The sequence below is a fragment of the Argiope bruennichi genome, chromosome 8 (assembly GCF_947563725.1).
Source record: "Argiope bruennichi chromosome 8, qqArgBrue1.1, whole genome shotgun sequence".
NCBI classification, from domain to species: Eukaryota; Metazoa; Arthropoda; class Arachnida; order Araneae; family Araneidae; genus Argiope; species Argiope bruennichi.
This window is the reverse complement of record NC_079158.1, coordinates 106,337,947-106,365,356: the sequence shown is the minus strand read 5'-3', so window position 1 is coordinate 106,365,356 and position 27,410 is coordinate 106,337,947. Positions and strand designations below refer to the sequence as shown.

At 29.9% G+C, this 27,410-nt stretch overlaps 1 protein-coding gene across 1 annotated transcript in view; it reads left to right on the top strand.

The window, feature by feature from the left end:
* Positions 1–26,644, top strand: part of LOC129980992 (phosphatidylinositol 5-phosphate 4-kinase type-2 alpha-like) — a 91,152-nt gene extending 64,508 nt beyond the window's left edge. Inside the window, exons 2-9 of the mRNA XM_056091566.1 lie at positions 9,803–9,900; positions 12,148–12,244; positions 14,501–14,653; positions 17,531–17,677; positions 19,768–19,806; positions 19,946–20,059; positions 23,282–23,522; positions 25,896–26,644. Of these exons, the coding sequence (XP_055947541.1) occupies positions 9,803–9,900; positions 12,148–12,244; positions 14,501–14,653; positions 17,531–17,677; positions 19,768–19,806; positions 19,946–20,059; positions 23,282–23,522; positions 25,896–26,041 (1,035 nt within the window). The 3' untranslated portion in view covers positions 26,042–26,644. The remainder of the gene's footprint in view (positions 1–9,802; positions 9,901–12,147; positions 12,245–14,500; positions 14,654–17,530; positions 17,678–19,767; positions 19,807–19,945; positions 20,060–23,281; positions 23,523–25,895) is intronic.
* Positions 26,645–27,410: the final 766 nt, after the last annotated feature.

The following is a 27,410-nucleotide window of genomic DNA, read 5'->3' as shown; positions in this document are numbered from 1 at the left end:
TTTATTTTGATATGACTTTAATTTACTAAAACCGTCCCCAATAAATGCCTTATAAATTGGTACAAATATCTCCAATATCAGTTAAGTATTTCTCGAGTTTTTCTCTTTCAAACATACAGACGCTTTTAGGAGACTTCATTTTATACTATGTATAGATGATGTTCACTTGGACAAACAGATACATTTTTCGTGAATGGATTTCATCCAGAATTTGATAGTTCAAAATTTCTATATTGTTAAAACAGGAACAATTACAATTTATTCCAAACGTGGTGATTCATCAAAATCTCGTGTTCGAATTATTTGACGGTTACAGTACTTTGTATATGATGAAGTAATAATATAACTATTTTAAAAGAAGTCATTTTATGATCACGTGACATATATAAAGTGTATCTTGCTGATTTGATATTGAAATTGCTCTCGTATTTTACCAATGGCGAGCATTCATCCATAGCAGGCGACTCAGAACTTAAAGTAACCATTTTTTTTTTCTTTTCTTTAATCATTGTCTAATTGTGTGTTCGGTTATTTTTCTTTCGAGAGCTTTCAAAGAAAATACGATTCCGGTTTGTTTGTCGCTAAGGATAGATCTATCCTTTTATTGTGTAAATGAACATAGAGGGGTAGAAGCAGTAGTATAGTATTGGTATTACTAGAGTTTTTGTTTTCTCGCATGCAAATAGAAGGTATTGTTTCGAACAATTCTGCTAAATTCGATGGGTTCGCTGTAGTAAGTGTATTGTGACAGGCAAGAGGCTACAATAACAAATAATGACGTTTATTAACAGGAAGACACGAATACACAGACGGCAAAACACAGCCGGGACTTACACAAACAATACACAGCAGCACTTATAAAAAACAGCAACCCACAAATAGTAATCGGTAGTAAACAACCACAACAACACACAAAACGGCCAGACAGAACTCAGGAGGAAGAGAGAATCCGCGTAGCCGTTCACTAAGGTATCTCCAATCGCCTGCTATTCTCCACTGTCTCTTCGCTTTAGCTGTACTTGATTGCCAACTCATTACTATAATCCTGTTTACTCAGCACACGACTCGATGCTGCTTCTATACTTGCCTCCAATATTCGATGCAGGCTTTCCTTTAATTGCTTAAACTCCATTCAAAGCTTGCGCTTCGCTGGATTGATCCAACTATTCATCGCTGACTCTGCACATACTGGCTATACAACTGACTCCGGCTTGGTCTGCCAGCCTTTTATAGCTTCCTGAGCAGTGCACAGAAGGTTTTCGAATAATCAGCATAATCCGCTTCCTATTGGTACTGTCGCCAAAATTCCTGTAGATTCTAGTATCATCTATTTTGTCACCAAGCTTGGGGATCTTTAATCCGGTGTCTGATCAGCATCCAATATAGCTGTGCGTAAAAACTCTTTCCTACGATGGAACAAACTGCAATGGAAAGCAATATTACAAATTCATAGCAGTATTATAATCGTCAAAAAAAAAAAAAAAATCAAACTTTATACCTTGACGAATTTTCTCGTTTTAGACATTGTGTCAAAAAAATACATTTTCGGAATTATGTCTATCTGTTTATATGGACACTATAATTCAAAAATGCTTTGAGCTAGACGGATGAAATCTGGTATATGGTCTTACCACCCTATTTCTATCAAATTTTGAATGAAATCCATTCTGAGAAAATCTGTCAATTTGAGCATAAGTGAACTTGATTACTACAAAACGTAAAGAGCTAGATGGATAAAATTTGGTACAAAGTTTTAGCATATAAAATATTGATCCTTATCAAATTCGTCAGAGGTTGACTGCCTGACAATCTGCAATTCTACAGGCATGTCAACGCTGTAACCTGAAAACTTGTTGATTTAAATAGATGAAATTAAGCTTGCGATCTTACAAAAATTGTAATTTCGTAAAGAAGTATAGAAAAAGCATATTTGGTTTTCTTCATTAGTCTACGAATCACAAAATTCTCTTTTGCGTTTTCTGAAAAGAAATATCCCATCATTGGTGGAAATTTGATTCCCTGACTAACCGGTTCCTGTGAGCGGTGGCCTGGTGGTAAGGTCTCGGCTTTGGAACCGGAGGGTTTCAGGTTCGAGACCCGATTCCACCGAAGAACCGTCGTGTAAGGGGGTCTGTTGCACGTTAATTCTGTCATGACCAAACGTCCTCTCGCTTTTGTGGTGTGGTGTGGAGAGGGGGGTGTCAGCTCAGGTGTCGTCCTCGTAATCTGACCGCGGTTCAAAATGACGAGGTCCGTCCCAAAATAGCCCTAGTGTTGCTTGAAACGGGACGTTAATATAACCAAACCAAACCTATGAGCGGACGTGCTTGTCCGCGCTTCTTGTACATAAACATGCCTGCCTGCCTGCCTCCTAGGAAAGAAAATAAAGAGAAAGTGTTTCTGTCTTCGAAACTGCATTCTGCTTCAAACAAAATAATGCTCATATATATATATATATATACATATAATATGCTAATATATATATATATATATATATATAATATTAACAAATTTACTGAATTTAAACAAATTTTACTGTTTGATTTGAATTTGGTTCATATCCTGGGGTGTGCATCTAATGAATCGCAAAATTCATTGCAAGTTCCTCTGTGAAACTAGTTTTCCTGCATACATTCTTTTCTTTCAGTGAAGGAATATTAAAAATTCCTCTGAGTGGGAGGGGACAACGGAAATAATTGAAATAGGATATTGTTATTTGTCTTTTTTTTTCTTTCAAATTTCCTTTTAAGAATTAAATTTTAAAAAACTTTATTGCAAAATTTAGTGAAATATCCACACGTTTTCTTTTTCCATTTGGCTTCTGATTTTTACTTTCTTTTATATATTGTATAGTGAAAGTATAGTAATCGTCAAAAAATTCGATGTCGAAATTTTAGTGTATCTCCACGTTTTAAACCTCCCTGTCCTAAAAACATATTTTTTTAAAAAAAGTCTTTTTGTCTGTGTGTGACAAAAATAACTCAAAAACGCTTTGAGCTAGATGGTTGAAATTTGGTATACGATCTTTGCATAAAACTTGCATATTTCTATCAAATTTTGTGTAAAATCTGTTCAGAGAAAGTCCGTCTGTACGGCTGTTCGAATACAAGTTAACACGATAACTACAAAACGAAGAAGGCTAGATTGATAAAATTTGCTACACAGATTTAACATCTATAGTGTAGATAGGTACATGTCAAAGTTTGAGCCAAAACCAACAATGGGTTGTCTGTCGGTGTGTGCTTTCAGGAACATAAAACCGCTATGACTTAAATATATCAAATTAGGTGTGGGATTTTGTGACTACAGTTACAGTTTTGTGTTCAATCAGTTGAGATAAACATTCTAAAGCACGGGTTCAATTTTCAGATGTTATTAACAGCATGCCTGGAATTGATCGCCAAAAAATTCGCCAAGGATTTAGTGAAGATGCTGAATTATCGCCAAAAGTTGATATTTGGTAACTATTGTATGCCAATGTGATGCCAGGCCTTCTCTAGCGTGACAAATTTAGTAGACTCCTTTTATTTTTATAAAAATATTGGTTTATATCTTTATGACTGAAATTATAGATTATATTTTGTTGTTTTAAAGGAACTAAAAATGTTACTATATTATTTAATAGTTTTTTTTCCGTCTGAGTTACATATTTTTGTACACATCTTCGTATTTAATATATTAATATTTGACTTGAATCTGACAAAAACTTTCTCGCATTTTACTTTTTAGCTGACTGCAATTAGAACACGCATTTATATTCGTTTGGAGCAAAACTTTGATATCATTGCTATGCAGTTACATTTGTTGACTCTTTTCTGTTATTTCAATGAGTCAGACCTTTTATTTTTCTCCTTTGAAAAGGTTGAAATGTGAGCCATTTGTTAAGGAAGATTGCCAACCAGATAATCTTGTTCTAGATTTTATTGTGTTTGATAAACAAATTCAATCGTCCTTTGTTTTTGAAAATTATGCTTCTTTGTTACATTTAATCTTCTGTATTATGGTTATATTTATTTATTTTACATTGTCAATAAATACTTGATATGTTTTTCGTGAAATGTTAAATTTTATTTATTCCATTCATTTCATGCAAATTTTCCGGGATTTCATTTTAAGATGCAAAAAGTATGTGTCCAGATTTTCTAAAAATTCTTGTGCAATGCAACATGACTAACTTTTTTTATCTTGTGAGAATAAAATGTTTTGGTTTGGGGTTTTTGAAGCCTCAAAATGCGTAGACTAAGAAGTTGTCGCCCGAAGAAGCACAAAAAAGAAAACGGGAATCAACGCGAAACAGCTAGGAAGGATATCGAAAAGTGCATTATATAATATATATAATTCTTCTAAAAATTCATTTTCAATTTTTTTTTTTTTTAGAAGGTTCGAAAAATCGAATTTAGTCTGATTGTTTGAATTTCATATTACCATGATGTTAAAATATCCTTCATAATTCGAATTTATTTTAAGTAAATCAAAATTAATACTGAAAAATATATTTCTACAAATCAATGCTCGAATCGTAACAATTGTTCCTTACTTAGACATATCTGTTCCTTGCGTTTTCATTGACTGCAAATGATTAATTTGTAAGTCATAAGTCATTCGAAGATGTCACAACTGTACAGTATATTCAAACAAAAAAGGCAAGCAAAAATTTATTTAAAAAAAAATCCTTTGAACTCGCTAGAAAGGAATTGTTCTGTTTATGATGTTTTATTGTACAATTATTCCATTCCAAACTCTCTATATTATTATTTATAAATATTTTTGTTTTTCTCTTTTTTTTTATTACTTTCTCGTATACATAGTATAAAGAAAGTATAGTAATTGTCAAAAAATTCGAACTCGAGACTTTGACTAATTTCCATGTTTTAGACCTCCCGAGTTCAAAAAAACTCATTTTAAAAGATATTCATCTGTCTGTCTGTAGCAAAGATAACTGAAAAACGCTATGAGCTACATGATTGAAATTTGGTATACGGTCTTTAGACCAAATTTGTAGATTTCTGTCAAATTTTGTGTAAAATCCGTTCAGAGAAAGTGTTTGTTCATGTCTGTTCGTTCAGCGTTCAACCGTTCATATCTGCTCGGCTGTTCAGATTAAGGTAACACAATAATTGCAAAACAACGAGAACTAGATAGGTAAAATTCGATACATAGATTTAGCATCTATGGTGTCGACACTTATCAAATTTTGAGCCAAATCCAAGGACGGGTTGATTGTCTGTCGGTTCTTTACATTTAGAAATACGTAAACGCGATAATTCAAAAACAGAATGTCTTTATCAAATTTGGTATGGAATTTTGTGACTACAAGTGCTGGTCGTTTATGTCGAATTTTTGTCTCAGTTGGTTAGGAAAAACTTGTATAAAACACAAATTCGATTTTCGGGTGCTGTTAGCCACATGCCAGGGATTAATCGCCAAAAAACTCGCCAAAGATGACAAGATATATTAAGTAAAGATGCTATATCCACACCAAAAAATATTTCGTAACTAGTTTATGACAAGACAATGCAAGGAGCTCTCAGGCATGACAAGTCTATTAGAGAGTGTGAGAGAAATTTATGGAGACAAATTCCCTTTTGTTACTTATTTCATTAAAAATTAAAATTATAATCATTAATATTTTTTTGTTAAAATTACATTTTACGATTCTTTATCAAATCTGTAGAATACTAAAAACAAATGCTTCTAAAATTTAAACAGTTATTTTTAATTTAAAAATTATCTCCTTCTCTTACAGTTAGGAGTTTTTCTTAAATTTTTTTATATATCCAATTTTTTATTTTAATTCTCCTCACCTTCGAATGATTTGTTCCGCTTTATTAATAAAGCATGAAACTGCGATCACAGAAGACTGATCCAATCAAACCTATCCAAGAAGATCCTGATAATACTGAGAGCATCATAGAGTTAGCCTAAACGCTTTGATATGTTTTGTCATTATCTCAAGTTGTCATTTTCGAAAAGAATTGTCGAAAGTCTTATCATTTGAAGCAACATCTCCTTGGACTTAACCCGACATGTACTTCTGCCAAATGACATTTCCTCTTTTTTTTCTTTTTTCAATACTCACAATAGGTCTTTGTGTTGTTACAAGATAGATTACGTTTTGACATTCTGTCTCGTTTGCTTTCATTTATTAATGTTTATAATAAAAATATCAAAATGAATGAATCTTGTCTTCTTAGTATGGATGATACATGTTGTGGATATTGCGGATGGTAAAATAATAAAAATTCTTGAAAAATATCTAAGTTAAGTGTTGGGTGTTTTAAACATTTGAAGCCCTTCATTTATTTGCCAGTCACTGCATTTTTAAAGATAATAATCCAAAAAGGTTTATTGGATACTCAACATTTTTCATTAAAATGCATTATTTCTCTTGAATACTACGATGGAAACAAAATAAATCACAAGTAGGTGGGATTCAGAAATATAAGTATAAATTTGTGTATTGAGTATTTCATAAATTTGTACAACTTTGAAAATAATCGGTAACTTGTAAGGAATATATACACCAAATAAAACAAAGCTATTGTACAATATGGTAATATAATGTTCAATATTATATTAATATTATACAATATTGTATGATAATGTGTAATATTGTATAAAATAGTATGATAATGTGCAATATTATATTATTATACAATATTGTATGATGACGTGAAATATTATATAATATTGTAGGATGTGCAATATTATATAATATTGTAGGATGTGCAATATTATACAATATTGTAGGATGTGCAATATTATACAATATTGTAGGATGTGCAATATTATACAATATTGTAGGATGTGCAATATTATACAGTATTGTAGGATGTGCAATATTATACAATATTGTAGGATGTGCAATATTATACAATATTGCATGATGTGCAATATTATACAATATTGCATGATGTGCAATATTATACAATATTGCATGATGTGCAATATTATACAATATTGCATGATGTGCAATATTATACAATATTGCATGGTGTGCAATATTATACAATATTGCATGGTGTGCAATATTATACAATATTGCATGGTGTGCAATATTATACAATATTGCATGATGTGCAATATTATAGAATATTGCATGATGTGCAATATTATACAATATTGCATGATGTGCAATATTATACAATATCATGCAATATTATACAATATTGCATGATGATGTGCAATATTATACAGTATGAAAAGTTGTACAATATCATGCAACATGCTGTGTTCCTGTTTGTTCACAGATAGGATGAAAATAATTATTTTTATCCCTAAACCAGAATTTATTTGTCGTGTAGTTTCCAGTTTATATCCATCATCAGATGCTTCTGCATGCATGCATGCATGCATGTGTGTGTGTGTGTGGGGGGGGGTATTAGTTACATAAGATAATGGTTGGAATAATAACGTAAAATGTTCTATTTGCTTTCTTTTGTTCTGAAACATAGCTACCGGAAGAGGAACTCGCATTTTACACCATTAAATACCATTTCTGATGCATGGGGAGCATAAACAACAAAAATGTCGTTTACTGCTATTCTTTGTCGAACAACAAACCTCCTGAATGGAGGATGACGCATTGAACATTGATAATCTCATATATTGTATGATATTGTGCAGTGTTCGTATATATTGCATGTTAATGTACAATATTCACAATGCTATATACTGTGCAATAATAGAAATTTCATATATTCTAATTTATTCAAATTAATGTTATCATATGAAATACATCGATCCATCGAATGCCGAACCATTTGGTGTTAGATACACAAACTGTGCGATCAATCGAACGTACAAAATAAATCAGATTTCATTTCTATCTTGTCTGAGAAACAGGTAGTACAACATATTGCACGATATCGTGCAACATTATTGCGCATTGTATTCCATTCGCAGTATCGTACAATATTGCGAATATTGCTGAGTGTTATAAAAATATAAGGCATTGTACAGTATTATACGATATAAAAATTGCACATTAGATATCACGAACATTGCACATTATCATACATTATATATTACGAACATTGAACATTATCATACAATATTGTCTAAACCTTTGTGCTGCTCGAACAACTTCCTTTGCGAGTTATTGCCTCTTTTTAAAGTTGCGCCGAATTTATGAAATGCCCAGTATGTAAATATATGCTTATTGAATATTGTTGTGATCTTCTCTGTCTGTGATTTATCTTGTTCTGGCCGTTGCGTTAAAAGAAGCTTTCCATTATTATGAAATTTTTTTTTAGTTTGTTATAACTTTTTGTGAAAGTAGCTTGTACATTAATTTCGATATACTAATTATTTTAACTTTTTAAAAAGTGTTAACATTTCACTGACACATTAAAAATGTAAGGGGAAAACAGCTATTTAACCAACTTAATTCGAGTACTAACATAGCAGTGGGAGGGAGAAGGGGTGAAAGTAATGTTGATGACTCAGACGTCATCTGTAGGTAGGTAGGGGTAGAGAAAAAATTATTAATTTTACTGTATATAGACAAATAAGAAGTGGGGTTAAACCTAGGTGGATAGTTGCTACTGAATTTAATTACTGTCAGTGATTCATTATTAATGAAATCCGTAGGTAGGCAATCGACCCACATTTATTTTAGGTGAATATTCAGTCTGATTGGATTTAATGATTTTGAGACTGACTATGTTTAGAAGATAAAAAAAAATGCTTGCAATATGGTTTCATAATTTGATACTTTTTAGCCGGATAATATTTTTAGACTGGCACGCTGTCGATAAATGCCATAATATAAAAGGCATAATGCATTGGCATGCTGTCGATAAATGCCATGATATAAAAGGCATAATGCATTGGCATGCTGTCGATAAATGCCATGATATAAAAGGCATAATGCATTGGCATGGTGTCGATAAATGCCATGATATAAAAGGCATAATGCATTGGCATGCTGTCGATAAATGCCATGATATAAAAGGCATAATGCATTGGCATGCTGTCGATAAATGCCATGATATAAAAGGCATAATGCATTGGCATGCTGTCGATAAATGCCATAATATAAAAGGCATAATGCATTTTGTTGTGACGTAATGCACAACAAAAGGGAATGTCCACCTCGGAACGTTTTTTTCTTTCAATTTTTAATTGATTAAAAATTAAACGCTGTTATAATTTTTTTCCGTAGTAACTTCTGAACATATATCAAAAAGTGATAGTCGCTTCCTTTTTTAACTTAAAACATTAGGTTTTCCGGAATTGGTTTCGTTTCTATACAATTTCTTTCTTTAATTTTAATTAACTTTTAAGATTAAATGTTAACTATACTTTTATTTTTGTATTGGAATTTCATTCTGATCTTTCACCAAATATTTCACTTTGATTGTAAAATCTTATATTAGAATGCAACAGATTACACAGTCAATTCTGAAACATCATATTACAATGTTTTGGTATAGAGGTTCTAAAACTGTTTTTTAATTATATTTAATGTAAACTGTATTTAATATTCGTTTATAACATTACTTTATGAAGCATTTCTTAAGATCAGCTGTATAATTACAATAGCAATAGCTGACTTTATGAAGTTTAAATCATTTCAATAATTTTGTAAGTAATTTGTATCGAATGTGATTTTTTTAAAATATATTTTTCATTGACTTGCTTTATCAACCATTTCTTGAGATCGGCAGATTATTATTGTTCGATGATGCAGCTATCTTAAAACATTTTGATACTTTATTTTTGAACTTATAATACTTTAAATTTAAGCTAAGAGTTTATTTACAATATAGTTTCTTATATATATATTTTTTCATTGCAGATTAGCGGACTAACTCATGTGAATATCCCTGTAATGTTAATGCCAGATGACTTCAAAGCCTTCAGCAAAATACGAGTGGATAACCACAATTTCAACAAGTATATTTATTATTAATTTGTTTCAATCTTCACTTTAGTGTCAGCGTTTTTCCATTTAAAAATTTCATTTGAAATGATTCAGTTAAAATTCACTTACAGATAGGCTAATACGAAAATTTTGTTTGCTATTTGTATGAATTATTTAGATGAAAGAATATTAACTCTTGCATTAAGGACATTTTTTTAAATTTCTGAAAGTGATTATTTATCATATACAAAGTATATTAACCCTTTCTAGGGCCGTGGGAAGTATGCTTCCCACCAAATTTATCAATTTTTGTATGAAATTATGTAGGTTGGCATAAGTTCTAATAAATTTTTTTAGAAAAACAGTAACTTAGATGCTTCAGTTCTTTATCTCACATAAAATAATGTGTCTTGATTTGTTACTTAATTATTAATTAACCAAATTAATGAATCAAATTAAATGTATCTAATAAGCTAAAGGAATCCCTTTTCTTATTCTAATTTCAAGCCTAAAAATGTTTAAACATAATATGACTAAAAAAAAATGGCCCTTTAAAGGGTTAAGAGAAATGTTGAATTTTCCAAAAATTTGAATCTAATGGTGAGACAAGCCTCCTCGTCTCAAGACTTCACTGAGTCATCTAAAGGTGGGATTTTTTTTTAAATTGTTTGTTCGTCTGTACAAAAACTCAAAAATGCTTTAAGCTAAACTAATGAAATTTGATGTATGGACTTAATATTAAATTTGTAAATTTCTATCAGATTTTGAACGAAATCTGTTTAAAAGAAGTTTGTCTCACCAGTTCTCCAAATATAAGTTCATTTGATATCTGTAAAATGAAAAAAAAAAAAAAAAAAACTGGATTTATAAAATTGGTACAGAGATTTAACATCTAAAGTGAACCAATTCTTTCAAAGGGTTGATCGATCACCTGTCGGTCTATACCTTTACAAGCATGTAAATGCGTAATTCAAAAACTCAAATGACATAAATTTATGAAATCGGCATGTTGTTTTGTGACTACAATTGTAGCTTGTGTTTGAATTTGAGTCAATCGAAGGAGAGAGAGGAGAAAAAAAAATACACATACAGAATTCTGGTGCTTGTGTATTAATTGCATTTCAGCAATTAACCGCCAAAGATTGCATTCTAATGGATTATTTCATAACTCTTAATGCCATGCGGTTAATAATATTTAAGGTATCCGACTAGGTAGATTCGGAGACGAATTGAACCCTTTCTAGGGCCGTGGGAAGTATGCTTCCCACCAAATTTATCAATCTTTGTATGAATTTATGTAAGTTGCCTTTAGTTTTGAAAAAAATTCCTTATGTAATGAAAATTTAGCAAAATTTCTATGTTGGGAGAAACAAATAATGGAAATATTTCATTTTTATTTCACCTATATATAGCTCAAACTAAATAAAATATAACAGACTACAAAATAAAAAAAATTTTGATGAATAAAAATTTTATGAGCGTTTGAAGTTGTCGTTAATACTTTTTTTTTGTCAAAATTTGTCTATGTTATGAATTTAGTGTCTGTAAAACATGTCTAAATGAAGATAAAATTCGTGGTCCATCACATCTCAAAGGGATTGGATACATGCATACGAAATTTCATGAAGTTTTATTGAATTGATTTTGCTATATAATGTTTCCCATGAATCAACCACATTGAAATATTCATTCTTCAGAAAATGCGTTTAGATATTGTACTTGTAAATTAATTCATCCGAATGCGCTGGAAACAAATGTACATCTCACGATTTTTTTTAGCAGAAATGCCAAAAAATAAACAAATTACGGCTGAGTAGGTAGAGAGTTCATATAAATATATCAAATATTATTTTGGATAATTTTACAGTAAAAATAAAATAAATTACTCATTTCGGTTAAAAATACCACTGATTCATTTTTATCCGATGTTTTTTTTTCATTTTTCCGATTTCATTTTTATTTGTTATGTATTATTGAAACTACTGTGTATATAGTTCTATCATACATATATTGAAAACGCGGTCTGTTTTAAAATCTACGAAGTTTGGACTTTATTTTCATATCACAAAAATAAAATCAGATTTTTCTGGAAAAAGCACCTTTGCAACCTAGTCGGATACCTTAATTAAATTTATTATAGAGTATGCAAGAAAGTTTTTAGTATACCCTTGCCTCTGATTAAAAATTGTTTATTTTACATTATAAGAGTTATGAAAAAGAGTTGTAGTGGAGGAGATTAAATTCAGTTTTCAAAATTAATTATTTTTATTTTCTTTCAGAGAAAATATGCCCAGTCATTTCAAAGTAAAGGAGTACTGTCCGTTAGTTTTCCGAAATTTAAGGGAGAGATTCCGCATTAACGAAACCGATTATATTGTAAGTTAATCATGATTTCTACTTCATTATTCTGAAATTACATCAATGCATTTTCTTTTCATCATATTTCAGAACTAAAACAAACATGATGACAATTGATTTTATTATTGAATTTGTTGTTAACTTATTAATTTTTATTTCTCAAATAATTGAAAATCTTAAATTAGGTGTCATGTTAGATAAATTTAGTAGGGAAGAAAATGTTTTTAAAACTGTGCCATCTCTTATTAATCTAATTATTTTATGAAAAGTATTTAAGTTTAAACATTATTACGAAAAATTCTAAATCTCTCAGATAGGTATAAGGTGAAAAATCTTAACAGTCTCTATAACGGATAATGGCGCTTTATTCTACGCGAAAACATGGGTAACAAAACAGAAACGAAACATGCAGAAAGCAACAACACACAAGCAGAAAATTTTATTAAACAATCGCATCTGCACGAAGCCCGCAGAGATCAGTATTCTACAGAAAGAATTCGCACGACTACTCGCTTGAGCTCAGTTCAATTACTTTTCATTCCAGCTCTGCTGTTATGGCTGCCACGAAAGGACATCTAGATTAAACGGTGGTAATCGAGTTTTAATTTTGCTATCGCCAAGATTCTTGAATATTCTGGCTCCTTTATTTTTGTCGCTAAGTCTTGAGCTCATTCAGCACCCGTTTAGCATCTGTTAGTTATCTTTCTTATCAAGTGAATTACTACTCAGGAAAGCAATATTACAAATTCGTAACAATATGGAAAAGATGTTTTTAAATCCATTTGGCAATATATATATATATATATTGTACATCTGTAAATACTGATTAATTATATTGCCTGGTAGCTAATATCTGTATCGTTACGATGGGCATATACCTGTTATTCGAAAAACGCTTTTAATGATGAAATGAATTATATATTTTATATTGAGGCTACTGAATTGTATTCTACTGAAGAAAAAAAAATCTAAATTTCGATATCTAAATTTTTATGCAGTCATTGGTGCTATTAATCATATTGAGTAAAATTTTCTAGAAATGCTGACATTTAAATAAAAATGCTTTCACCTTTCTGCAAATCATGAAAAATTGAATGTCATTATTGTAAATGATTTTAAACCATTGCAATGCCTGCCTCGTTGAAAACAGGGGAAGTTGCTCGAGGCAACCGCTGATTGTTTTAATATTTAAAAAAAAATTCATAGAAGCTTTATAGTTCGACAGTTTAAGTTCTAGAAGAATGTTATTTAAGATATTTGTTTGTCAAAAATATTTTATTAAATATGTCTAATAATATTAAGAGACTGCTTAAAATTTTGAAGTTTGTAGTTTTTCAGCAGTGTATTATTGATTCAAACAACATGAAAAATAATTCTTGACTTACTTTAAAGTGCTTTTCCAACTGGAAGTATGTGCCTATCTCTGACATTTTAGAAATTAGTTACTGAGCTATGATTAGAATAGACCCTAAAGATGTGTTTAATCGAAATTTTTAAATCAGTCTGGCAACATCCAAAATGGACTTTAAAGCTGCGAAATGCCGCCAAATATTAAATTTTTTCCTCCCATCGAGAGTGAGATCGCTTTACATAATGCTTTTCAATAGCAGCCAAATTTGCAAAATAGTAACATTTAACGCTAATATGGCCCGAATAAATGAAACTAAGTATACTTTCAAATAAAGAGAAAAGGATATTTATTAATAATTTTGAAATTTAATAGTTAAATGAAAGTTTTATTAAATTTTATCAATAATATTTTTTAAATTTAATCTGAAGAATTTTATATAGTTTATTCGCATTGCGTTGCATTTGTGTTCTTCTTTTGGTTACTGCCATGTTAAAATTTTTTAATTAATTTTTTTAATTCCAAAAATTATTTTATTAATATAAAACGATATAAAGATAAAATTTTATAATCGATTTTTGACTTACTTTCTAATTTGCTAGATTTTAAAAATTTTTATACTTTTGAATTCCCGCTAGAGTTCTTTAGTATATTCAAACCTTTATTATCAATTAATCTAATTAAATTTTGATTCTATGCATGTTTTGCCATCTGCTATGAAATTCGAAAAGCACTGATTACGAGATTTTATGATATTATAAAACTGTTATAAACTAAAAACAAAAAAAGTGGAAAATAATTAAACGAAAAACTTTACTATTTAATCGAATAACAAATGTTAAATAAAGATACAATTAAAATGTGATATTTCTTATTCATTGTTTTGCATTCTTTGCTAGGATAAATGAAACTTTTTCTTTTGATAGAATTCCTTAACCAAGTCCCAGCCTGTTCTGGTCGATTCCAACAATAAAAATAATACCAAGTTGTACGAGTCCCACGATAAAATGTTTGCTATTAAAATGCTCCAAAGTGAAGAAGTAGAATTTATGCACTCCCTGCTCAAGCAATACCATCCTGTAAGTACAATACGCATTTTTAAACAAAATTGAAATTTAGAAGTATTTCCTTATGTTGAAAGTAATTTTATACTTATTTTTATACTTAGAGAATGAGAGAGTAATATAAATCAATAACAATTTTTTTTTTTTAAATATATGCTTTTACAAAATTAATTTTCAAAGATTTCTGATTGTGTATATGGAGTTTTCTTCAGAGAATTAGGCTGAGTTTATCTATAAAGTCTGAATTTGCATTGTTACTAGGTAAATTATTCAAATTAAGTGAGTTGAAAAATTAATTTTTCTCTCAGATATGCAGGACATTGCAATACTTCCTATTAATACATAAATTGTAAAAATTCTTATTAATACATATATAAATTCTTATTAATACAAATTCCTATTAATACATAAATTATAAAAATTCTTATCAATACATATATAAATTCTTATTAATACAAATTCCTATTAATACATAAATTATAAAAATTCTTATTAATACATAAATTATAAAAATTCTTATTAATACATATATAAATTCTTATTAATACAAATTCCTTTTAATACATAAATTATAAAAATTCTTATTTATACAAATTCCTATTAATGCATAAATTATATAAATTCTTATTAATACAAATTCCTATTAATGCATAAATTATATAAATTCTTATTAATACAAATTCCTATTAATGCATAAATTATATAAATTCTTATTAATACATATATAAATTCTTATTAATAAAAATTCCTATTAATACATAAATTATATAAATTCCTATTAATACATAAATTATATAAATTCCTATTAATGCATTAATTATATAAAAAAACATCTAAAGAGTTTCTGAAGAACAATATTGAAAGAAAGAGTTTTCAGAGAACTTCTATTTTTAAGAGTTTCAGTTGAACAATATTTAATCTTTGAAAAGTTGTAAAAGAAGTTTTTATCGCATAAAAACATCTAATGTCAATATTTTTCGACATGGAAAAACCGCATGATCGCACTTGGCGTCATGGGATTTTAAAAGATTAACACAGCATGGGTTTCCATGGAAAATCACCAACTTTTATTCAAAACTTTTTGCGAAATGGAACTTTTAATGTTTTATCGAACATTTTAATTCAAAATGAAGTGGTACCGCAAGGTAGTAGTTTGAGCGTTATTTTGTTTATCATTATAATAATTGGAAGACATGCCAAAATCGCCACCATATGCTCATAGGTCCCTATTTATTGATAATTTTCGAATCCACTGCTCTTGTATAAGCATGTTTTTTATCGAACGGCAACTACAAATTGCCATTAAATTCGCAATAGAATTGGCGGATGAAAATGGCTTTGTCTTCTCTGCACAAAAAATTTATGTACTCATTTTGTAAAATTTATAACTTGTATTGCATCATTATTGATCCAGCAATTCGACTAAAAGATGCAGCCATTGCCGTTAACGAGTTAAGTTTTTATGTATTATATTTGATTCTAAACTGCCTTTCTGTCTTCATATTTCCTAATTACGGAAGAAGTTCCTTAGTCTTTAAACATTTTGAAAGGTTGATTAATAACAATGGACTGTGAGTGTTCAATTCTTTTAAAAGTTTATAGAAGAGTGATTTTAGCTAAACTTGATTATAGCAATATGATGGGCTTAAGCGTTTATGGTTAACCCATCTGTCATATCGTCATCAAAATCTGTCTTTCAGCAGTTAGACATTGTGTACCATCAAGGCCTCTGTCTCTCATCAGGGAATATTTTAACTTTCTCTAGTTCAAAGCTTGTATGTAATTACTAACAATGATTACAGTTACTAGGTACAGAACCAGTTGAGAACTGTTCATTTCTCGGAAACATTATTTTAAAATAAAGCAAAATCTACCCTTCGTATGGCAAAGTCGTGAATCCATTTATAATCAGTTCTAAGAGAGAAGTTTTTCATTTATTTCGTCTTTTGGCTTTAGAATACGCTCTATTTTAAAGAATTTTAATCTGAAGGACTTGTATATTACTTTTAATCGAATCTGTCCAAAAATACAGCTGTTATCAAAATGGCTGCTTTGCTGATAATTTAAGTTGGTCTTTTTTTAAATATGTACCAGGAAGGAAAACAATATGTTCCACTGCAAAGAAATTCAGATAGATATAATTTATTGGAATTTATTTTGAGCGTCTTGTAAACTGTATTTGAATGCAAATAAGGAGGGATTTTGTTTTATTTAAAGTACATGTTTGGGATATGATAATTCATAATTTTTTATCTAAGCAAATGAAATCTCAATCTTATTGATTTAAAATACAACTTTGTCGTTTGGTATGCCCATGAGGTTTTGTATTTTTGCTCAAAAAATTGTGTTCGTGTATCTTTATTTTCTTGTTTTTACTTGTAATTAAGTCTTCCAAAGTTACAGTTAGTTATTGAAGCTTTTTTCTAACACAAAATAAATCTAAAAGTGGGGGGGGGGGACATGATGAAATTGCGTGAAAAGCTAGCTCTTTTTTTAAAATATATATATATATATTGTAATTAAAGAATATATCTCTTTTGGTATAAAAAAGATAAAAGGGAAGTATTTTTGATTCGTACTATAAAAAAAGGGGGATTTTTTTAAAAGTTAGAAATGTATTTTTCAATGTATGCTGTATAAGAAATTAAAAAAAAAATCGAAAATCCAATCATCATTATGGGCACAAGGAAAAAAATTGCAAAAAAAAAAAAAAATGTATATGTACTCATTGCAAATAAGAAAGTTCATTAAAATTTTATTTTTATGGTTAACCTGACATATGATTACTTTTATGGACAGTTGGAGTTTACCATGATCATTATATTTTTGCACAGATCAATAAACTAAATTGAAGTGCATGATTCAACTGACTGTTATCGTTTCTCTTTCCAGTACATAGTTGAGAAGCATGGGAAAACCCTGTTACCTCAGTACTTAGGACTATACAGATTAACTGTTGATGGAACTGAAACATATTTTGTTGTGATGAGAAACATCTTCAGTAGCAATCTCAAAGTCCATTGTAAATATGATCTCAAGGTAAATTGTATTAGTACTTGATCAGATTTATAAAAAAAAAGCATGGTTATGTCCATTAATTTGTTTTCTCATGGGCAGTAACTTTTAAATTTTCAGAAAATATTTCTAATTAAATGCATCTTCTGTTTATAATTCTTTGATTCGTTTTGATTTGTTAAATGTGAGTATAGTATTTTTTGTGAAATTTTTAATTTACAAACTTAGATTCATATTTTATTATATTTTGATTTTTTAAAATTGTTATCTTTTTTTAATTGGATTATCATTCATTTTACACAGCATGTTAAGTTTGCATATTAATCGCATATTTATCAAATAAATTTTTAATTAAATTTCTGCGAAGTTGTGATATTTTTTGATTTCTTGAAATGAATAAGCATAAATTTAATTATAAACTTTAGCTTCAGAATACACTTTTTATGAATCTTTCGTAACAATTATGAAAATATTTTTAGAAAAATGCAATGAACCCCTCCCCTCAAATTTATGCAGAATTTGCTGATTTGAATTCCACCGTTAATTTGAAAATAGCAAAAAAAGTTTTTGGGGATCATTTCCGTTGGTTTAAACAATGTATTTTTTTTAAAGTTAGAAATTGATAAATTTAAAATACATTTAATTTTGTTTTAAAAACTTGAGTGTATTTTCAAAATTATATAAAAAAAAATATCCGTATATATTTATACAGGGTGTCCCAAAAAAATGTATACACACTTTAAATAATTGTAAATTTGGGGTTTATTATAATTCGAATAATTTTCAACATGTAAAAGATTCTACAAATATCATTCTATTGTCTTGTTATCGCATGTTCTCAAACTGTTGTCCGTTCTTCTCCAGACACTGCTGACAACGCGAAGCGATGGAATAGCACACATGATGGAACAATTCCCTTGGGATATTCGTACATTCATGTTCAATGGTTGCCCTCAATTGCAGGTTTCTGTGCGTAGACTTTGTCCTTTAGGTATCCCCATAAAAAGAAGTCTAGTGGTGTGAGGTCTGGTGAACGTGGAGGGTATTCGACAAAACCTCTCCGTCCAATCCACCTGTTTGGCAAGATCCCATCAAGAAAGGATCTAACATCACGATGGTAGTGTGGAGGTGCCCCATCTTGCTGGAAATAAAACTCATCCTGTTCAAAGACCTCTCTAATGCTTGGTATGACAGACTGTTGCAGCAAGTTCAAGTAAACAGGACCAGTCACAGTAGCGTCAAAAAAGAAAGGTCCAATTAATCGTCTTGAAGATAAGCCACACCACACTGTAATTCCTGGTAAATTAACATGGTGGTCGACCATAACATGTGGATTCTCAGGTCCCCAGTAGGTGCAATTGTGTCTGTTAATCGAACCATTTAATTTGAATGTGGCCTCATCACTCCACACAATCTTTGTGGGAAAGTGTGCATCTTCGTTACATCGTTCCAAGTACCACTCGCAATACTGTACTCTTCGGTCTGGATCATCGTCATTAAGAGCATGGACTAATCTTGGAATGTAGTTTCTCCACTGACAACGTTTCATGATGCGATGGACAGATGATTTTGAAATGCCTACCTCACGACTAGCTTGCCGCAAAGACTTTCTTGGACTTCGTTGAAACATTTCCAGTAATCTTTCTTCTTTCTTGGGGCTTGTCGATGTACGTGGTCTTCCGGAACAGTTCCATCAGCTTCAAACTTATCTCTTAATTCGAGTGATGGTAACTCGTGTAGGTGGTTCTTTGTTAAACTCCCTCTTAAATTGTCTTTGCACTTCTACTGCATTTTCATACTTCCAGTAGCATTTTAGAATAAATTTCCTTTCTTCGAATTCAAGTCTGTCTGCCATCACTCGGTTCAATGGGTTCAGTCTGTAAAGAAAGAAGAAATAACTTATTTATCAGCTGCTAAAATGTGTATACATTTTTTGGGATACCCTGTATATAAACTACATTTTTTAAATACTTTATAAGTATAATATTTATGTAAATTGTAATATTATTAGAATTTAATTACATTTCGCTTAACATACGAAAAAGTTGGCTTGTATTTTGCAAATGTTTCTTGATATTTTCAGGTTTGAATAATATTTGAATTCATTTTTATAGGGCATGACCGTAGACAGGGAAGCAAGCGTGAAAGAAAAGGTGAGACTTTCCTAATTTCATCAAAGAATATTCTTCAAATGAAACTAAACAGCTCTACCTTTTAACATTAGCATTATTTTTTTTTTAATTTATCAAAATTAGCATTATGTTTTTAAAAAAATGTGTAATTGGTTCTCAGGTGAAAGATTTGCCTACTTTGAAAGATGGAGATTTCATTCAAGATGGTTGTAAATTGCATGTGGGTATGGATAAAAAGGAAAAACTTATTGCGATGTTGACATCTGATTGTGAGGTAAAGATTTATTTCATTTTCATTTTAATATTATCACCTCTACTTCAAAGTTATTGTAGAATTTTTTGTGTGATTTTTGGCTTATTAATGTGCATGTTGTCTTTTGGGGGCACATTTTAACAGTGAAGTCTCAATAACTTATATAAGTGCCAATCATTATTTTTGATCATTTTGATAGTCTTGTCTGTAACTTAAATCTTATTTCGTAGATAAACATACATAATCTTTTTATCCCAAAATGCCCAACAACATTGTTACGATATCTACATGATTTTGGTCGACATTCAGAATGTCGAACAATATCGTAGAGATAGATATCTTGCAACATTTAGTACTAATAGGGATATTATTCTTGTGTCAAAAAGAAATGGCATTTTATTTTACTAAATCTGGGATATCTTAAAAATATGCTCAGCTCCAGAGAGAACACTAAATCTATTACTATCAACAAAATCTATTTTATTTTCTGTTGCATATTGTATTACTCTTATTATGTTCTTACTAATTAATCTTATTCTTACCTTAATTACGATCCTTCATGATTGTTTAATTAACCACATTCCATTTATAAAAAGCGCTTTTAAAGCACAACAGTTTCCATATTCAATGCCGCGCACACGATTTAATTTAAACAACTCAACTTAAGTATTTTTTTGTGAAAAAGGCAAACGATAATTTCAGGAAATCCTTTCAGAGCTCTTTCTTTTATTAAATATTAGTTTTATTAGAATTCTTTTCTTACAACTGTGAGTGTTATTTCGTCACAAATTTACCTTGTTCAATATCAATTTTACAGATGAAATGAATCTGATATTCCAGCATTTTGGTAATTAGGGAAGTTTTATTTATAATATTTTGTCGATATTAAACGCTGATGCAACAATCAAATTTGTATATTTTGAATAATAGTAGCTCCAATGCACCATACACTTCCACTATTCTGAATAAGTAGGTTTAATTTATTAGATCTTAATTATCAACAATTCCACAGTAAAAATGGCAGTGGAAACGTTGATTTCAGTAATTATTTTGATTAAATGGTTTCGCCATTTGAAAGTACAATAATAGTACGTTGCTATTGGTGATGTAACGTATGAGCAAGACCAAATATTTTAAGTCAACAGTCCAAATATTTTTAGTACAAATAATTTAATATTATTGCACTCATTACAAACACAGTATTACAAATGTTAAATATTATAATTTAGTTGATATAAATTTTAGAGTCATCATTTCGGATCCGTCTGTCATTTCTCACTCTCCGCGATCATTCTCTTGCCTCTTTCAATATCTGACTCGAACACAAAGTCCAACATTTCTTGATAGTTCTGATAGATGGCGCTGATCATTACAGTGACAAAAACTAGAAATTACTTTTTTTTTAGTAATATGAATCGAACTTCTGATTGAAATAGTATATAATTAAATTTGATTGCATTTAACTGAACATATGTTTTACAATCGAATTCCAAACATATGCTGTTCTATAAGTAACCTGCATTTCTGTAATAATTCAGTATTTGATTTGGTTCTTGAATTTCACCACATGCCTGATATTAATTGCTGAAACAAACAGCAAATACTCGCATACTACTATATCTTTCATAATGGAAGTTCGATTATGTTCACTATTGAGATGGGATTAATAAAATTTGCCAATTTTTTGCGTATTTAGTATGTAAGAACCTTAGATTTAACTATTCATAACTGCTTTTAACAACTTTTCATCTGAGATATAAAAGTAGTAAGAACAGGGTGCGTTTATAGCTAACCATATCAAAATCGTGTTAACCGATCGAAAATAATTTATAAATCCGTCTTTAGAAATGTTTGGGTTGCCAAATTGGGTGAGAAATCACTAAACACTTCAACCTATTTGACCTCGTCTTTTTCTTAAAATAGCTGTTCTTACATTATTGGTTAGTCTTGAAAATAGCTATTTTTTACTCTCTCGTATGCGTTTTATTGAGAAAGTATAGTAATCGTCAAAAAATTCGAACTCGAGATTCTGGTGAATCTCCATTTTAGACTTCCCGAGTTCGAAAAGCACATTTTTGAAAAATGTCGATCCGTATGTCTGTCAGTGACGTGAGTTCGCAAATTGTACAGACTAACTCTATGGCAAAGGATACCGACGTGCTCTGATTGGTTTAAGCCTTGGCATCTTTTTGGCAATGTTTTGCACTCATAATAGTGTAGTTATCGCTTATTTGGCTCAAACTTTGCAAAACTGTGCCAAACTTATTTCCGATCTTTGTTGATATTCTTGAATCCATTCCTAAAATATGTGTTACAGGAATGCAAGAAATAAGTATTCAAAAGAAATGTATTAACTATTTATATATTTATAAATCTTAATATCAAGTTAATAACAAATATCAAGATTAATAATTAGATTGTTAATAACTATATGAAGCTAAATATCTTAACATATATAGCACATTTGCAGATAGATATCTTATGGTAATAATTTGAATGCGAAATTAATAAATAAATATCTCCTTGTGTTATTTTATTTTGCATGAATATTCAATAAGAATTACAATGATTTCTATTTCGTTTAATGTCATCTAAATATCTTAATAAATATACTATATTTGCATATAAATATTTTATGGTAATGATTTTAATGTGAAAATTTAATAAAAAAAATTGCCCGATCATTTCCCGTAAAATAAAAGCTTAATTTTCAAGTTTTATTTTAATAATACTTCATAGAAAAATTGCTACCTGTGCTAATTTTTTATTTACAAGATCTGAAATACGAAAAATAGCTCTATTCTCATCAATCTCAATTATTTTATAATTCTATTTCTCTGGAAGATTTAATTTCTCCATTTTGAAAAATGGCAGGCAAAAAAGTACTTAGAAACTAAACAATGCAACAGGGTTGCAGCAGCTACAGCATAGAAAGTCTGTGCGAAAGAAATCGACCAATCAGAGCACGTCGGTATCCTTTGCCATGGAGTTAGTCTGTACAATTTGCGAACTCGCGTCAGTGACAAAGATAATTCAAAAATGCTTTGAACTAGAAGGTTGAAACTTGGTATACGATCTTTACACCAAATTTGTATCAAATTGAGTAAAATCTGTGCAGAGAAAGTTCGTCTGTCCGGCTTTTAGAATATAGAGAAAGGTAATAAGGTTTTCATAATGTTAGAACTCGACAGTGCAGATGTTGCTCGAATGATAACTTACTTTTAAAAATGCTTGTGTTTGCAGTTCCTGCAACGTTTTCATCTGACCGAGTATTCGGTGTGTGTCGGAATTCACGACTGTCAGCTCGCCGAAGAGGAAGAAGAGAAGAGAGACCGTTCTGATGAAAACGATGAGTGCGAGGATGAGGGCAGTGAAGATTCGGCCAATGCTGTCCCTACGCCGCCCGATTCTCCTCGAATTATACCTATCCTTGTGAAGGATCCTCCTGCTCTTCTAAATCCTTATGCCATACAAAGCTCAGAAGGTACACACTTTGATAAATCTCTGCTAATAATAAAAATGAATGTATGTGCTGGCTCTTGAATGGACTAGTCATTTAACCTAGACTTAGCAATTTCACACACACACACACACACACACACACACACACACATGTAATGATATCTCTTAATCTAACTTAAATCTTAATTAATTTCTCAGTCATTATCTTAATTTAGCCCATATTAACTTGATTCTAAAATATTCTCTTCTTTCTGATCCAATTCCACTTTTTATTTAATTACTTTTAACACCTGTTTCAGAATGCTCACTTGGCATTTTCTCATGCTCCAAGTGAAGGGAAAAAAATCCTTTATGCTTACAACATTCTTTCAAAGATATCCAAGATTAACTTTCCTAAATCGACTCGTGTCAAAGAAATCGCTATTAAAATATCATAATAAAACCACCGAATGGGGAAAATTTTGGTCTCTTCTGCCATTGTGTCGCGCTGTTGATTAACGTATTTCATACTACTTATTTTTCGTATGTAAGCTTATATATATACTTTGTAAGGTGAATTTTGAATAAATTATTTTCTTGAAATTAAAATTTTAATTAACTGAAAATGAAGCGAAATTTTTTGGCATTTTTTCGCGTCAAATTTTGAAAATATTTCAGCGCAAAAATTATTTTTATATCTTGAAATAAAAAATATCTTTTCTATATCGGTTTATTATTATATATTTTTTCGATTTATTAATCAGTTTTTAAAAGAAATATTTACTGCATAATTTGCTACAATATATTACAGTGTTGAAATCAAACCTGAATCGTTCTCATTGTTATTCTCTAAATATTTCACCCAGGTTGGAGTTTTTTTACAATTGTTGGTGATGAAGATATGAAAATTCGGCTTACTTTAACTTGGGGGGTAGGGTTCGGTATGAAGAATGCATTTAATTTTTTATTCGGTACTAGCTAGTACCCGTTGTAGCCGCAGAAGAAATAATTTTGAAAATATGGTATGAAATTTAAACTAACTGCTTGTTTAATTAGGAATGATAGAAAGAATATTTATTTTCTTATCGGCAATGAATACATTAATTGAAATTGAATGATATATAAAGGAGGAGAACAAATAATATTTACTGTTTTTTTTAAACTTTATTATTCAAGTGTAGACAATACTTTTTGTTTTTTCATCTTCAGGAAAAACAAATTTCTTGGCTGTCCGACTTGTAAGCATTCAGCATATATTCGCACACTTGACCTTACGACGTGTTGATGATTATTGAGGATGCAAGTCGAATGGGGAACTGAAGTTGTTTAAAATCTAAAGGCTTGTCAGTGGGAATAATGGGAATGCGTGGAATGAGCACATCTACTCAAATAGGCTTTCCGTTACGAATAGTTGCCTCGCTTTTTCCGCATACTGGTCTTTTAATTCTGATGCGCGTGATCAGCTAGCACATAAACGATGTCTTTCGATTCTTGCCGCATGTTGATCTTGAGATTCTGAAGCACGTGAATTTGTAATTCGTAAAAGATCTGCTTCATTTCTCGCTTGTCGCTCCTCGTTTGTTTGAGAAGCTCGAATTGGCTTATTTCCACGTGCTGCGCTTGTAGTTCTATTAAGTGACGAAACATTTCGAGACATATTTTTTATCGAAGCAATCAACACAATATACGCTTGTATAACCGAAAAATCGTTTGTCGATTCACTGAATAAATAGAAAAACTACTGTCTGCACTGGAAAATTCCCATTATATACAACTTAACTTGATCGGCATTTATAATAATTCTATTTTATATGTGTGAGATAAACTCTGAATAATATACGCGGTTTGCCGCAGAAAAAATATTGTGCACACTAAATGACAACATCCTGTGTAGATGTCTATTCATTAATGAGAAGGAAAAAAATTAGCGTTTGTATTTAATATTTTCGATTTCATTTCACTCACATTGATTGGCGTTAATCACAATAATTTTATTTTGTTTGATATATACGATTAACTCCGAATGGTATGTGCCGATTGCCGTTTACTGTTTGTCTTATGTAAATTTTAAAATATAACTTTCTTGCAAGTGCAAGCAATGAGTTCGCGAAGTTGCATCGCAATCGATTGAACGAGACGGCAGCGCATAAGGTTCAACAAACAAACAAAAATTCATTTTTATATATTGGATATCTGGTAACCTGAAATTCTTTTCATGCTCCCTCCCCCCGTTGTGAGATTAAAACTGCAACTCGATGTTCAGCTGAGTAGCAAAATAATAATAATTACAAAGTAACACCAATATCAAAGCAAGTTCAACATTAGCTACTCAGGGATTTAAAAGTTTCTGTACATTATTTGTTGTATGTATTAACTATCTTTTACTATATCTAACAAACTAAATTTGGTATTTTAGATTATTCTCGAAGAGAAGTATACTTCATGGGTTTAGTGGATATTCTTTCTCATGGAACAAAAAAACGCACGGCCACTATCAGCGGTACGCAACCTGAGCAGTATGCAAAACGCCTGATTGATTTTATGTCCAAAGCCATGCTGTGATGTTAACAAGATGCCTTATTCACCATTTTATCTTAAAAAAATATCTTCTCTCTATTTTTGTTCTTTCGCTTGCCAAGTATATTAACTATTGCTTTGCTGTACTGTCACTAAAACAGTGCAGAAAAAAAAAAGAAAAAAAAAACTGCGGTACCTTTCTTATCTAACCGAGCCCAGAATCTTAAACTTTAAGCTACTCGACTCTTAGAAAATAGAAAGATTTCAAATACTCCATGAGCTAATAAAGAAAGGTTGCTGAGGAAATAATGTGGTTGTGCTTTATTATTCTCTTTTGAATTTGTTGAATATAGTGTGTTTTAAAATTTCCCTTGTTGTTATATCGTTTATGAATTCTTATCATGGTCTTTTAGCACAGCCATCACCGATATTTTGATATTCTGTTTATTTTATGTATAATCGCGGTTGACTTATTCATCAATATTTTAAAGTATTAATTGTGAAATATTATATTTCAGTTATCATTAATTTAACATCTTTTATTATTGATCAAATTTGAACAAAATGTTTTAACTTCATTAAATTATAAATGTATCGTATTTTATAATGCATAAAAGATTCGTATAAGTGCTAAACACAATTGAATTTTTCATTTTTTTTTAAAATTAAAGAAATACTTTAACTAAAAAGTGTTTTGCAATATACCACTAACAAATAAAATAGTTATTATTTTTATTTGAAAAAAAAAGGAAGGAATTGATTAATTACTGAAAATATTTTGTTTAATTTATTAAAATAATTTGATTTTTGAATCAAAATTTTAATATGATGAATTAGAACATTTTAATTGTTAACAGCATTTGAATTCTTGCTGTCATGGATTGGTTTCATTTAAAAAATGTTATTTTTAAATATAATTACAAATCTAATTTATTAAAATCCATTTACAGTTGATTGATATTTCTAAATGAAATATAGTAGCATATGTAATAAAACTTTTTTTTGGAGTGAAAACTTTTTAAATACAATCATGAAAACAAATTTTGCTTATAAAATTGTTTGTTTCATTTGATATATGATAATCAATTTAATTTAACTTTTAAAAAAATTACTCGGCTTTTTTTTTATTATTTTGTATGCCTTTAAAAAATTCTAATCTGCAAAAGTATTTCTTCATGTCATTATGAAATCAATTTCAGTACTTGAAATACTGATCAATTTTTAAAAAAATTGATTATCATGGAAAATTAAGAATCAGTAAATGGAAAAGTAAGAATTTAGTATAAGCAACCACTTGCTGATTTTAATCTTTTTTTTTTCTTTTATTATAATACTAAGTAATATGTCACAGTTGTTTTTGTTGATGTATTTTATATAATATAAAGGGTTGCCAAAAAATATTTCCTTGTTTTTG